This window comes from Colletotrichum graminicola, assembly GCF_000149035.1.
Source record: "Colletotrichum graminicola M1.001 genomic scaffold supercont1.34, whole genome shotgun sequence".
NCBI classification, from domain to species: Eukaryota; Fungi; Ascomycota; class Sordariomycetes; order Glomerellales; family Glomerellaceae; genus Colletotrichum; species Colletotrichum graminicola.
The window spans coordinates 126,310-141,196 of NW_007361038.1; the positions used below are offsets into that span (position 1 = coordinate 126,310).

Here is a 14,887-nt window from a genome sequence, read left to right on the forward strand (position 1 = left end):
TTCCCCCCAAAGTTCAAATGACAAAGTGCGCCAATGGGGATCGCACGCACGCACTTTGTCCGAACCAATAAGTGCTAGAGTCTGGTTTGACAGCGTCGGAAACAAAAGTGCGGGAGAAGGGGGGGGGGGGGGGGGAGACAGAGAGAGAGAGAGTTGACTGATGTTCGGCGATCAGCGCGGGACCTACGGGTTGGCAAGCAGGGGGATGGGACACAAGACTGTGGCCGCCAACTCTATTTCGGTGAGACGACTGGCCCGCTGGACGAATGGGAGGGGCGCCGAGGGGAAAGTGAGAAAGGGGGAGAGAGAGGGCGAGGCGACGGTAGCATCGCGGTGTAGAACCTGGACGTTTGGAAACATTCCAGGTCGGGGGGAAAGATGAGGGACTAGGGTGGCTGTTTTTTCGTTTGTTTGACTCGACGATGCGCGCGGTAATCACCTCATCATCATAACTGTCTCCTCAAAGGTCCTGAAAGGTGATGCCGACGGTGTAGCATCCGCCAGTCGACATTGAATGTCGCCGGTTCGGCATCCGCGCCTTTCGCCAGACCAGACCCAGGAGAGGGAGGGAAGAGAAGGGAGGGACGGTCAGTCCAGATCATCATGTGTCATCCTGACTCGGCCTGCAACGCCAAAGTTTCCCTGCCCGGCCTCTGAAGAACGTTGGTGCCCGAAACGTTGACAACGGCTCGACGACAGCACCTTGGGCTCTTCTCGTCGTCCTCCGTCCTCCCCCCCCCCCCCCCCCCTCTCTCTGATCTACCAGGCCCGGGGGTTTGGGGGAACTCTATTGTGCCGCTGTATGATTCGCAAACCTCCACACAAGAAGGGCCCTCGAGTGCGTGTCTCTATCAGATACCCATACGGAATGGTATCGCGCCAAATTGAGACGCCCTCCCCCCCCATCCGCGGCCACCCAGCGTTTCTGCTGGTTTGTTTTGTTTTGGTTTCTTGTTTTGGACTATGCGTCTCTCGTCGGGGACCCTTGATTCAGGCTAGTGAAGGCATTGCCTTTACTACCACCTCTCTCCATTACACTCCCCACTTGCCTTGATTTTCGCCAAGGATCCGTCGTGATATGAAGCCTTCTGCCTCTCTGGCCTCCTCGGCCGTTTACCAGAGACCACGGGGACCTTGGGCGGGGTGGGCCGCCGACCAAGGTAAGACATTTACTTAATGAACGATGGGCCCTCCTCTCCTCTCCCGGAGCACCGGTCCTAATCTCGGGAGGATGGGGGAGGGGGGAGCGGTACGGGCGCCGAGATGAGACCTTCTAGCGCCGCGCTGGCACGGTGGTGGCTCGTGGTCCATCTCTTGAGTCGTCGTCTGCTATGCTGTTTGTACTACGGAGATGTAGAAGCAAATCCCTTCCCCTCCCCCCCTTCATCAAAACCCGCCCAAGCAAGGCCATTCCTTTCTCCCCCAACCCTGAATGAAATGCTTGTTCGACCCGCAGACGGTGATGGCCATCTCGCCAGAAGGAGAAGACATGGACGAATAAATGAAATAAAATAAATTAAAAACCCCGAGAAAGGACGATGCCTGTGGCGGTTAGGCACAGCCCGCCGCGCTGCATGGAACTCTCGAACCAGAGCAGGGAAGAGGCCGCCTTGATATACTATGTACACACACTCACACACACACACACATACACACATTCATACATATCGTAAATCGCCATGAGAGGGGGGGCATAGCATTCTTTGGGGCCAACGGGAGGTGCAGGATACATGTCATGTCGTAGTCTCTGAGATACGAAATATCAAACGGGCCTCCCCCCTCACCCCCAGTTTCAACGATCGTCGCCACCGAGCAGTGCTTGAATTTTCCCCTTCACTGCAATCTTGGGTAAAATCAAAGGTGAAGCAGAGGCGTCACACACGGGCCCGCGGGCGGCCATGGCCCGTCGCCAGTTCATGACTCTCTGTCACACACACACACACACACACTCTCTCTCTCTCTCTGTCACTTTTTTTTCGGTCTGCGCGCCTCGCCCGACGCCAGACGAAGGCCAAAACCTTCTAGCGCATCACGCCAGAAACTCAAAACGGAAGGTGGAGAAGAGATGCGCGCGGTTGGGACAGGATCCCATCTTGGATGGTCATGCCGGCTAACACGAGAGAGAGAGAGAGAGAGATACATGGCGGAGTAGAGAGTGTGTGCCAAACCAGGAGAGGGGGGTTATGGCCTGTTCGGCAAGCCGGGAAGAGAGCTGCTGCGGCTTGTCCTTGTCGAGGTTCATCGGGAAGCGGGTTGGTGGCTTAGTATAAAAAACCTCTTCCCTGTCTGCTGGCAGTCTTCAAGGCTGCCCCCTTCGTCCTCCTGCGTCGTCGAATTCAGCTTGCCGCGCCGTAACTCCGAACGAGGCTAGCGAGACCAGCCTACCCAACTGGGGGGTAGTTTAGTCTAAACACACTCAAAAGTTTAGGACGACAGGCCCAGAAGTCGGATGGCCTGCTCGATCTGCACCCCTGGCGTCATGGAGGGGGGGCGTTGTAGAGAGAGAGAGAGAGAGAGAGAGAGAGAGAGAGAGAGAGAGAGAGAGAGAGAGAGACGGACGGAGACGGAGAAACAAAAGGTTATTGGCAAATCTGCTTTCCAACTCCTGGACCCGGGCAAGACACCGGAGAACCGGCGATTTGGTACAGATATAGCGCCCTTCTTTAGCGCATGTCTCTCGACGGCACGCCACGTCACCTGCAAGGTTGGATGCGGCGGTATCAGTCGGTGTCGAAGAGTTGCCCTCCACCCCCCCCCCCCCCCCCCCCCCAAGGACGTTACTGTATACCTAGGGTCGCAGTCGAACGGGGGGGAAGGGGGTCACAGGAGATAGCGCCGCTGTCACGGTATGAATCGTCGTGGTTCTCTGCCGGGCCCTGTCGAGTGAATATCGGCGCATTCTCGAAGACAGGACCACCCGAAAGACGCGAGAATACGACTCGAGATGGCGCTGGGGGGAGACGGGAAAGTATATGGGCCATCCCTCGAGCTTCCAGGTGCCAGTTAACCCGTCCCAATATCGAGCAGAACAGGGACCCCCTTGAAAAACATGGGAGAGAGAGAGAGAGAGAGAGAGAGAGAGAGAGAGAGAGAGAGAGAGAGAGCAGGGGGTGAGCCGGTAGGCGGTCACGTTGATCGCGAGTATCCGACACCCGGGCCCTGGACCCTGCATCACCCACCGAAGACAGCGGAGGCCTGTCGGCAATGGATGGGGGCGACTAGGACCGGCATTCATGGCCTGCAGAAACTCAGACGATTCGAGTGTGCGCCCCTGTTGGCGTGGACGGGATGGGATCTACCCTGTCTCGCCCTCCATCGAGACTCGCGCGTGTGTCAACTAACCCCCCTTCACCCCAGTCTCCGGATTTGCTGCCCAGTAAACGCTATTTACCCACGACTCTCTACACCACACCGGTTCCCTAGGGAATCCCAGCGTAGCGGTGGTGGGAACGATATTGAGTTTGAACCCGTCACGACGGCCAAGGGGGGGGGGGGGTCCGTCGACTACCATACCGGTACTACACTACGTTGGCGCGTTCCTCACAGATGGGAATCGGCTAAGGGATTGGGGGGTATGGGAAATCCCTCCTTCGACATGTTTTACCGTTCTACAGCGTCATGGTTCGTCGTTCCCGACGACCCATTGGCGCGTTGAACACCGTCTATTCTACAACACCACCAACACCTATTCGCACCTCTCTCTCTCTCTCACTCCCTCGGCGTACGGGGAGGAGAGCGGAAGGGAAAGCCACCACACGCTATGTTTCAAGATTCTCGTCCGATCGAGCAACTCTTCACGCCCTTGCATCGAGGTGTGGTCTGCCCTGCCCTGCCATCCTTTCATGTTGCGGAACGAAGCATGGAAGGGGAGGGAGAGAGGGAAAGGGAAAAAAAAAGGCTGGGTTAGGCCTCCCGTCAGTCGAATAGCGCCGACATCAAAGCGGTTCAGACGGAACAGCCACTCTGGGCTCGCCTATGGCCCTCTCCAGGCTAAACTGGCCGGCACTCCCCCTGCCTCCCTAGTCGCCTTGCTGAAACGGCCAGATGGGTGGGCGCTGAGAGGAAACCCAAGGCTCTGCTCTGGCGGTCTGTGATGCCATCGGAGACGGCTGTGTTTGAGCCTCGCAAAGCGAGAGAGACATGGCGTGGGGGAAGTCTGACCGCAGTCGTGACTCCGCCTGCGATGTTGGCGATGCATGCTGGGAGGAGGAGGATCTCCCATCTCCCATTTCTTTTTCCGTTTTCCTTTTTTATTTTTTTCTCTTTCTGCCCTGGACGATCCCGTCCCAAGCCACCACACCTCTGATCACCGTGATCTGCCAACTTGTCTGCACGGCGGCACTGGCGCGCCCGTCGGGTCCGGGAAAAATGGACGATACCCTCTCCCCCCCCCGGTTATCATGCATCTCGCTACTTGCTTGCTGTGAGGCTAACCAACTGCCGAACGATCCTCTTCATTTCGCTCGGCACCGATTTCTCGCTGTCCCTCCCCTCCTCCTCCTCCTCCTCCTCCTCCTCCCCACACCTGCGACGAAGCTACCAAGATCGCTTAGTCTCAACCACGCGGGGAAATGAGACAGTAAACACGAAAGAAGAAGATGATGATAATAAAACGATAACACTGTACTGTACCTGCTGCAACCGCGTGCGACCCCGGAGCTGAAAGAGAGGAGACACGGCGGTGATCGTCATCCGTCGCCGACGACCTCGTTGCCCGATTTATTCTAGTTTAGATCGCCCCCGGGGGGGGGGGGGGGGAGGAGACCTGCTCCACAAGGACGAACAAGGCCGGTGAGATGGATAGAGAGAGAGGAGACGGCCAGCATTCGACGGACGCGCTGTTTGCGGTTTACACACCGTCAACGATGGGCCGTCCACACACACCCTGCGGTGACCAAGTTCTCCAGCTTCCGGAGCACACATACTATGTACATACACACATGGTTCTATTTGCGACCAGAGAAGAACTCCACGAGGGCCATGATACCGTGATACACGTCGCTATCGCCTCCGTATGCGTGTGTACGTACGTACTTGTACATACTGGGGGGGGGGGGGGGGGGGCGTCCAAATTGAGCTCAACCCTCCAACTCCTACTCCCCTCCCCCCTTGTCTACGTCTGTGACAACCCTCCCGTTTCAGGTGATTGCGGTTGGGTTGCGGCACCGTCGCCTTCTTCTTTTCTTTTTTCCTTTCTCTTTTTCGAATCTTGAATCTTGGCATGCGGGATCGCGGGTACGAGAGCCAAGTCTGAGCAACTGGGAGCTCCCGGGTAGACGCCGCCGCAGATCTATGTTGACTAACAGCTTTGTCAACCGCCCCGACTCCGACTTTAGCCTTTTCTTTCGTTTTGTTTCTGCATACAGCACCCGTCTCTCGTCGTTTTCTTCTTCTTTTTTCTTCTCTCTTTTTTTTTTAACGTCTGCCTCAGCTTTTGCCTCACTACATCCGCAGGCAAAAGAGAGAAAGAACAGGAAGACTTTGGGCCCGGACATGATATAAATAAAATATAAATAAAATACCTAGCACAGAGTCCTGGGTGATTGACTCAAGAATCCCCTCTGCTCCACTCCCCCCTCCCCTACCCATGGAACAAAGACGATCGACGAAACTTTGAGCGTAAGCCCTTCTTCCAGCTCGCGGATCTTCACACGCTAACGCAGCAGCCGGGGAGGGGGAGGGTGTGTCTGTGGGGGGGGGGGGGACACGGAGGAACGGTCAACCGACGGACAAGTCCACAACGGAGGTTACTCGCTTAAGCATCCCTCCCCTGCCCGTCGACGGATGAACGGTATGACATGACCCCCATCACCAGACGACGTGAACGGTGGGCGGAAGAAGCTGCCGTCTTCACTGGGGAGGAGGGGCTTGGGACGCGGCTTTGACTTCCCTTTCCTGACGTCCCAAGGGCCCCAGAGGAAAAGGGCGTCATCAATTTCTTTGCGCCACCGTCTGGGTCCTCACGACTCGAGTGTAACGCAACGTGTGCGCCTGTCCGTCTCATGGTGCGGCTTGGCCCTTCATCGTCCCAACCTGGCTTCCTTTGGCGTTTTCCCCCCGACGCAAAGCTAGGGAATCCCAATGCGTTGCCCCCTCCGTGGCAGCGACTCTACTCGGGGGGGAGGGGGGGGGTGGTGTTGGAAGAGTCGACATGGGCCGTCCGTCTCTTCTCAAGGATGATACTAGGTATGTAGAGAGAAAGAGATGCCGAGAGAGAGATGGAGAGAAGGGGGGAGTGTCGTTTGACAGCTGTGATGGACAGGCTCCTCTCAGCCGCGTGACGTGCCTGAGTTCCGGAGACGTAGGGGGGCCACGGAAACGAGTCTTCCGTGGGATGGGAGATTAACGGGAGGCGAGAAGATGGAGAGAGAGAGAGAGATGGAGAGACCCTGAGGACCGGGAATTTGCAGTTTAGCAACGTGTTTCGAGAATCCCTCCCCCCCTCCTCTCCAACCCCCTCCCTCCTGGATGGGAAAAGAAAAGGGGGAAAAAATATTATTAATAAAAAAGAAGGAAAAAAAGAAAAAGATCATCGATAGAGTGTGCAAATCCCCGAACCCTAAACCGGATGGCCACATGCCTCTCACACACGCAGGAGCCCGGCATGCATGTTATGCGAGTCGGCAAAGGTCACAAGGGGGTGTTGGCCGGGTCAGGCCAGGCAAAAGGCAGGGGAGGGAAGCAGAGAGATAGAGCAGGCGAAAATAAGAGGCGACAAAGAGAAACAAAACAGCCAGAAAGATGGAGACTTGCTCGCAACACCGGGTCAGAGAGAGAAAGAGAGAGAGAGAGAGAAGAAGAAGAAAGGCGAACGAGACGGGACGCGGAACAGGAAGAAAAAAGGTCATGTGGTTCGACTCGTGACGCGGTCCTCAGTCCAAACTCACTTGGCATCTCTCTGCTATGGCTGGTTTTAGTATTCCCGCCAGGTTCCAATCAGCTCGTCTGTCGTCTGTCACGACCTGCCATCGGAGCCTTCAAGCTTTCGTCCGTAATGCCGCCCTTTCTCTGGTCATTTCAGACAGATCAAAACTCTACCGTCGTCTACCACAGGAGGGGGTGGGGGGAGCGGGTGGTCGTGGCATCCCATCTTTCCTCTGCCGGCTGATTTTTCTCTTCTTTTCTTTTTTTGTTTTGGCAGGCAAGGAAAAAAAATTCGCCTATTCCTTCAAAAGCCACAAGCCTCGAGTCTCGGATTCTGCCCCAGCCCTGTCGCGATCTGACGGCCAAGCCTTCATGCGCAGCGCGTCCATCTTGTCGCGGGCGAGTTTAGGCGGAATAGACAGACGGTGGCCAAGCCACGTACGCGGCCGTGCTTCTTCTCCTTGCGCCCTCTTGGCATGGGCACACGAGAGAGAGAGAGAGAGAGGGTTAGTCATCGCAAAGGTGGGCATGACTTCTCTCTCGGACCGAACCCTTTCCCTCCCTTCAGGTTTTTTTCCCTGTCTTCTTGGTCGGTGTGAAGGTGTCTTGTCTGGCTCCTTGACCCATGAGGTATCTCAAACGGCAAACGCACCAGGCCAGTTATTAACCTCCCGTGTGTATGGTCGATATCGTGTACCTGTGCGACCCTACGGGGGACCGCCTTGGACCAGTACTTTAGTTAAGCCTCTCTTGTGGAACTCCAGGTGAGGCGGGGGGTGGAGGTGATGGAGAATTAGGTACCGGAGGCTGGGTCGCCCGTTCGTAGGTGAAGAATGTACCACTCTCCCCGGATAACCAAGCAGTAAGAGAGAGAGTGAGTGTGTGTGGGAGAGAGAGGGAGAGAGAGGGAGAGAGAGGAAATGACCGGGGAAAAGGCCCCCCCCCCCTCCTTGCTAGCACGGACAAGATCGGTCGAGGCTCAAAAGCTTGGCATTCCCTACGCGTCACATCACGGTTGACATTGCCTGGCAGGCGCACCGGTCTGTTTCAAAGGCGCTGCCAGGCTGCGGTGGCGGGCGTTTCAACTCGGACGGCAGGATGCTTATACATCACCGAGGGGCGGTATATAGGCTATGACGGCTATAATGACAAGATGACAAGACGGCGTTTCTCTCTTGACACGGCGTGCCGTCAGGAACCAATACCGCAGGAGGGAGGGGGGTTGAAGAGGGTGGTGGGGGAGAGGGAGGAGGGTTTTACGCAAAAGTCATGCATGTCCCCCAGATCCTCACTTGTATGGCCGCTCTCCCTGAACGGCGCGTCTCAATAGGCAGACTGATCGTTCCAGTAGAGAGTCTCATGGTAAACCCTGTGATGTAAGGGAGGGTGTGTCAGCCAACATGGCACACATGACACCAGGCAAAAGAGAGTCCGTGGATTATGCCTTTCCTCGACGAGAGGCAGGCATGTCTCTGTAGGAATCGCGGGCCGACGAAGAGAAGAAGAGCCCATTGGACAAGAAAACAAATGGAAAAAAGAAAGAAAAAAAAAAAGCAGCGGAGGCGGGCGGGCAAACTCACTCGGGACCGGTGGCGAACAAGGGCCAGCCGAGCTTCAGCGTGATGAACTGTATCAGGTGGCTCGCAACCTTGATGTGGCCGACGTCGGTGGGGTGCCACTGGCCGCCGATGTCGTTGTGCTGCAGGATGCCGGTGGTGTTGAAGAAGTGGACGAACGGCTCGGCTGGCCCGCTCGCCCTGCCGGTCGTGTTGGTGACGGCGTCCCACGTCGTCGGGCTGCCGAGGTACTCGTCCGAGTTGAAGTACTCGTAGACGCTGTAGACCTCGTCCCTGAGGTCCGTGTTCTGCCCATACGTGTTGCCGTCCTGGAAGAAGCCCTGCCACATTTGCTGCGGCCGAAGGTCAGTTGGTCGGTCAGTGGCCGCGGAGGGGAGGAGGAGGATGAGGAAGATGAGGATGAAAAGGAGGAGGAGAAGGCATGTTCGCACCATGATTATGACCTGGGCCTTGGGCCACTTGCCGTGGATGCCCTGAATGAGCTTCTTGTAGTGTTGGACGTAGGTGGCCTTGCTGACGCTGTTGGCGTCGTTGGCGTCGTTGGTGCCGAGGTTGATGACGACGAGGTCGGCGGGAGGGTTCCTGGAAAAGTCCCAGGGCTCGGGGTCATCTGCGCAAGCCGCCGTCAGCCGGCCGGTTGATGATGCCATCGCCGACCCCCGTTCGTCGGGGGCCAGGCTCAGGTTCGAATACGCCAGGTCCGCCGGCTGCAGCTGCAGCTCCGGCGGCACGTACGCGCGATGACGACGACGACGACGACGACAACACGTACCTCCCCATACCTCGGCCGCGCGGCCGCCCGTGTCGGACGTGTAGAACCACTGGTGCGACTGGCCGCGCGGGTTGCCCCAGCACTCCTGGTCGGCGACGCAGATGCCCGGGTACGCCGTGATGGAGTACTCGGTGTCGCCGAGCCCGGCGCCGACGCCGTAGGCGAAGCCGGCCAGCGCCTCGTACGTGGCGTACATGCCGGCCGACAGGCTGTCGCCGACGAACTCGACGCGGCGCGGGTAGTCGGGGACGGCGACGAGGCGGCGGCCGGCGGCGACGTGGACGGCGTCGACCTGGACGCCGCGCGCCCAGTTCGTCACGCGCATCTCAAAGGTGGCGGGGCTGACGGGCCCGGCGAGGCCGACGCCGGGCGTCGCCGGGCTCACCAACAGGTGGGTCGCGCCGGCCGTGACGTTGGTGTGCATCCAGTCGAGGCCGGCGATCCGGTAGGCGACCAGCGTGCCGCTGACGGTGTGGGGGCCGAAGGTGACGGCGACCGTCTCGCCGGTGAAGCCGAACTTGATGCCCGGGGCCCTGGCCGACGCACGCGTGTGTGTGTGAGATGTATTTCCTTCTCCTTTGTTTTGTCCCAAAAGGCTCCAAGGAGAGAAAACTCACGCCCACCAGGATATCTTCTTGGAGTCCCAACGTCCCTTGTAGGAGATCTCCGGGGCGTCGGCATCGTACGTCTCGTAGTCGCCTGCGGCCAGGTCGACCTTTGTGTCGGCGAAGTCGGCCACTCTCGGCCGGCCGTTCTCGAGGATCGTGGCCGTCGCGGCGGAGACGCAAGCGAGCACAGTCGCCAGGGAAGGGAGCATCATGATGATGGTGATGATGACAACGGCGGCGGTCACAATGTCAACGTCAATGGCCTGACGGACCAGCTTGGGGGGGGGGGGGGGGGGGTTCAGTAGTAACATGAGCGGTAGGGGTCGAGGGGCTTCTTATGGGGAAACGCAAGATGCGCTTACTGTGCCCCGGATTGCAGTTGCGTCGACCCCTCAATGACAGCATGAGCGCTTAGGTTCTTCACGGTCAGAGATGGACCGAGATGACGAGGAGACGCAAAAACGCCGATCGGATAGATGGAAGACGAGGGGAGGACGGGAAGAGCGTCCCGGCTACCCGGGTCTTGAGCCCCTCTTGGCCTCACTCTCGAGCCGATTGTCTTCGGATGCGGGTTGTGATTCTGTGAAATCCAGCAACCTTTCTGTAGAAAAGGAGGCTGTTCTGATGATATTTCAGCCGCCATCTCCGCCTAGGGGCGCCGTTTTTACTCTGGCCATTGTCTTCCGCCGGGCGTCCAGGACATGGATAAGAAGCAACGATTTTCAGATTCTCCACCGAATGGGCTGTGTGGCCGGTTCGAAGACCAGGATGACATGGCCTCTCATCATCTTGAAGAGCCGTTTGCCTGTTGTGGCCGACGGAAGAAGAGGCTCCGTGAGCCGTATCGGGAGTGGGTCGCGGGTGACCGACAGGACGGGGGATGTGGGTCACCGGGGAGGCTTGCCCGCCGTTCGCTCCGGGCCGGCCGGCCGGACGGGACTTGGAGAAAGGGGAGGCCGGAGGACTGGGCAGAGAGCGGCGGTATCGAGTTCCTTATGACTGTGTCTGGTTGGCTCTGCCGGCCCGAGGGGGGAGGGGGGGAGGCACAGATGATGGCTGAGCGCCATCGCCAGACCCTAAAACACATGGCGCCACACCAAGTCCTCAAGAGCATGGGCGGCAACCGGATGCACGCGTGCCCTACGAGGACGGCGTTTTGAAACACAGGATGGCTGACATGCGGCGGCCGTATAACCGATCAAGGGAAAGAATGGGAGACAAGACGGACGGTGTGAATGACAACCTGCATAAAAACAAAAACGAATGCTGGCCATGCCCCCCATCGAAGCTTTGCTCTACAACGGTGCAAGTTGAGGCTGAGGTTCTCCAAGCGCTGGGAGGAGGCCGAGCAAGCGCCCTGCAAGGAGCGAGGCGATGTGCATCTCGTTGCAGCACCTAACCGAGCGGCTTTGCCCCTCTGCGTCTGCATAATGTACGTGCTGGTGCAGCGCCCAGCAGGCCGGTAGATGATGGCGGTCGAAAGGGGGGGGGGGGGGGACTGTCTCGTTTCGAGCCCTCCCTTCTGGTCGTATGGTGTTGCGTGTTTCAATTCGCGCCCGCCGATCCCCGGTCTGTCCCGTCTCGCCGGAGGGAGGAGGAGGAGGAGGAGGAGGAGGACAAGTACGACGGCAGTAATAAGAAATAAAGTACAAAGTACCATTTCTATCTGCATCCGTCTCCAGGTGTAAAAGAGCATGTGGGCGCATCGTCGGCTCTGTCTGTCTGTCTGTCTTCCTCGGCCTTGTCTCACTTGGAGCCGTGGCTCGGCATCGGCCTCCCGTCTGGTCTTTCTGGACGGCAGCCAACAGTCAGTCAATCACCTGTCCATCTGTCCATCTGTCTGCCTGTCTGTCGACCCCTCAATTCTTGGGAACCATTCACCGCGATAGCGTTCGTCGAGCGGCGAGCGAGCGAGCATCTCGAGATACCGATCCCCCCCTCCCCAATCCCCAACCACACCCTCCCGGATACCATCATCACGAGCACATTAGCCGTCTGTCTAAATAGGAAGGCCAATAATCTCGCAATACCCCCACGGCGGGAACCCGGCGCTTGTCTTAATGAACGACACTGACCGAAGGATGCCACACGTCGTCCCTGTCCATCCATCCACCCGTCCGTCCATCCATTCGTCCACCCACCCCTTCACCACTTTCCCAACTTTGGCTCTCGTCTCGGCTGCGATACGCGGCTGTGCGTGCCTCTCTCGGGTGTGTATGTGTGTGTGAGCGTGTGCGTTTCTGGCACAAGAACCAACACGGCCGCTCGCTACCAGGGCCGTCCGTCACCGGTCAATCTCTTTCCTCCTTCTGCTCCATTTTCCCTCCCTCCCCAGCCTCGCGCCGAAATTGCTTTTTTTTTTCTTTCCCCGTCGATACTCTACCTATTATCTACTCCGTCGCTGTCACTCGCGGTTGCGCCGTCCCAGAAGCGTGGAGAGAGATTGACCGCCGTCAGCTGCGCGCAGGGGAGGGGGGAAAAGAAACAAAACAGCAAACTCGGTCCCTCCTCTGTCTCCCTCTTCCCTTTTCCCCTTTTCCCTACCATGGCCCGGACGGACATATCAATCTCGACCCCCTTCGTTTTACCCGTACAAAAAGAGAGACAGCCGCGTGCCGTCATCAGAGAGAGCTTTTGCTCCGTCACTCACTCACTCTCTCCGCTCCCTGTCCCCCCCCTCCTCCCAACAAGTCAAAGCGGCCGAGACCTGGGGGGAGCCTTTGGGGTCTGAGTCTGGGTCACCAAGAACCGAGACCTGTGCGCCGGACAAGCGAACCAACTCGTAATCAACCAGGGCCCTTTTTCATCACAGCGGTGGGTGGTGGGAGGGTGCGAGCTCATCCAGCTTGTGTTGTGTGTGTGTGTGTGCGTGAGTGTTGTGTGTATGAGTCTATGTGTGTATCACCAGAAAAGAAAAGAGGAAGAAAAAAATATCCCTCTTCCCCCCCCCAACTTCAAACACCGCTCGTCCTTCTCTCTCCCTCTTTTCCTCTTCTCCAACATCGAGACCAGCTTTCTTTCTTTCTTCCCCCCTTTTCTCTCTCCCTCTCTCTCCCTATCCATCTTTCTAGTTCTCGTCTTCGACCGACCTCCCTCACCCACCCCTCTTTGGACGACATTCCTTCCGGACCACCCCCGTCTAACATCACGGCCTGATGCCACGGCCTCTGCCCCGACGTGGACCTACACGCAACCTGTAACTCCGTTGCCCGTCCCTCCGGGCGGCCCGTTGCAACGTCGAGACTCGCGCGCCCCTCTCCCTCCCTCTCTCTCTCTCTCTCTCTCTCTCTCTCTCTTTCAGAGAGTGAGAGAGTCTCCCCCCTCCCGTCGGCCGTCGGCAAAGCTGTCCCGAGAACCCAATTCGCTCGCGCCGAGCCCGCACGCACGCCCAAAACCCCAGAAAACCTACCAGTAATGATCCCCGCCGCCTCTACGATATCATGACTTTGCGCGCGCCGCCATCGCCCAAACAAAGGCCGCTCCAGAGTTCCCCCAGCTCCCGACCTCCAACAACAAACAACGCGGCTCATGCCATTCGTCGCATCCCGCCGCCCCCTCGTCCGCCCGCCGCTGCACACCTCTCTCCCTCCCTCTCTCTCTCTCTCTCTCTCTCTCTGTTCCTCTCTCTCCCCTCCCCTCCCGTCCCCGGATCGCCGCCGTCGAAACCCCTCATCTTCTCTCTCCCTCCCTCCCTCCCTCCCTCCATCGAGCTCTCCCCCCCCACCTCCGACAGGGGACAAGACCCCTCCGAAACCTCCGTCGCCGCACCCCGTCCGTTATCGCGGCCCGAGTCGAGGCAATACCGAAGATAACGGAACACGCAGACACATACGAACAGGCAGATAATACATACCACCCACACACATACAAAACTGCTAGTCCTGCCGCCTCCCAACCGCGCACGGTGCGCTGCACCGAGCCATGTCCACCACCCAGGTCAATGCAGTGCCGGACACGCAGCTTGGGCTGAGCTACGAGGAGATACAGCTGCTGCGCCAGGGACAGGCGGCCCTGGCCCAGGGAGCCGGCGGCGGCGGCGGCGGGATCCAGCTCGTCGCGCGCCGCCAGCCGCGCCTCGAGCCAGCAGGGCCTCCTCCTCCTCGACAGCACCTCTCTGGCGGCCCTCGGCCGGTACTTTGACCGCGTCATGGGCCAGATCGAGCAGCAGATCGTCTACCTCAGCGAGCAGAGCCAGATGTTCACAATGGCCCAGTTCGACCGCGCCGGCAACCTCGTCGAGGGCGCCGACGCCGAGATCGCCCGCTACCACGACCTCCTCCGCCAGCTCGACGAGCTCGAGCTCGACTTTGACCGCATCCGCCACATCAAGGACATCGTCCGCGGCTACCGCTCGCGCGTCGAGGACATGGAGCGCGAGCTCGCCGCCTCTGCCTCCTCCTCCTCCTCCTCGTCGCGACACAGGGAGGGTCATCGCTCGTCGCACAGGCACAGCCATTCCCACCGCCACGGCCACGAGAGCTCCCGCCGGCACCGACACTGATGTGTCTTTTTTTTTTTCCATCATTTTTTATTTTTATTTTTCCATTCTTTTATTATATCTCTCGGTGTTTCGGAATCGAAAAAAAAACCAGCTCCCTGGCCGCCTTTTCGATAGAGGGAATCCACCAGGACCATATACATACGGTTTTTTTTTTTTATCTCCGTGCAGGTGCACACACACCAGAGGGAAAACATCGACGAAGCGGTAGATGAGAATTCCACCCTACACCGCACCAGGATTGCCAGGACAGGGGGGAAAACATGTTCAGTCACACGACCGTCCCTCTCCCCCTCAAGGACAGAAAAAAAAGTTTACATGAAAAAGCTCGGAAGGAGATACGAAGACGGCCCCTCCTCTCAGGCGGGAACACACAGAACCGCACGAGGTGGCCGGGGTGGTGAAGAGAGCCACGGCGACGACGGAGGCTGTCGGTGTATCTTATCAAGTTGGCGTGAAACGGCTATGTGTGTGTATGTATGTGGGCATCACGGCGGTCATAAGACGGATCGGGGGGCCTCGCGGCTTGGGACACAAGATGGAAACGCCTCACGGCTCGTTGGTCTGT

General features: G+C 58.4%; 2 protein-coding genes across 2 annotated transcripts; one reads left to right on the top strand and one right to left on the bottom strand.

Annotated features, from left to right (window-relative positions):
- Window positions 1–8,187: 8,187 nt before the first annotated feature.
- GLRG_07823 (GDSL-like Lipase/Acylhydrolase) lies at window positions 8,188–10,033 on the bottom strand (the record flags this gene model as incomplete). The annotated part of the gene is made up of 4 exons (XM_008098508.1): window positions 8,188–8,233; window positions 8,445–9,154; window positions 9,224–9,746; window positions 9,831–10,033. The coding sequence occupies 4 exons, from the start codon at window positions 10,031–10,033 to the stop codon at window positions 8,188–8,190; spliced, it is 1,482 nt and encodes a 493-aa protein (XP_008096699.1).
- A 3,709-nt stretch (window positions 10,034–13,742) lies between these two features.
- On the top strand, window positions 13,743–14,322 carry GLRG_07824 (uncharacterized protein; the record flags this gene model as incomplete). Its single annotated transcript, XM_008098509.1, has 2 exons — window positions 13,743–13,874; window positions 13,909–14,322. The coding sequence occupies 2 exons, from the start codon at window positions 13,743–13,745 to the stop codon at window positions 14,320–14,322; spliced, it is 546 nt and encodes a 181-aa protein (XP_008096700.1).
- Between the last annotated feature and the right edge of the window lie 565 nt (window positions 14,323–14,887).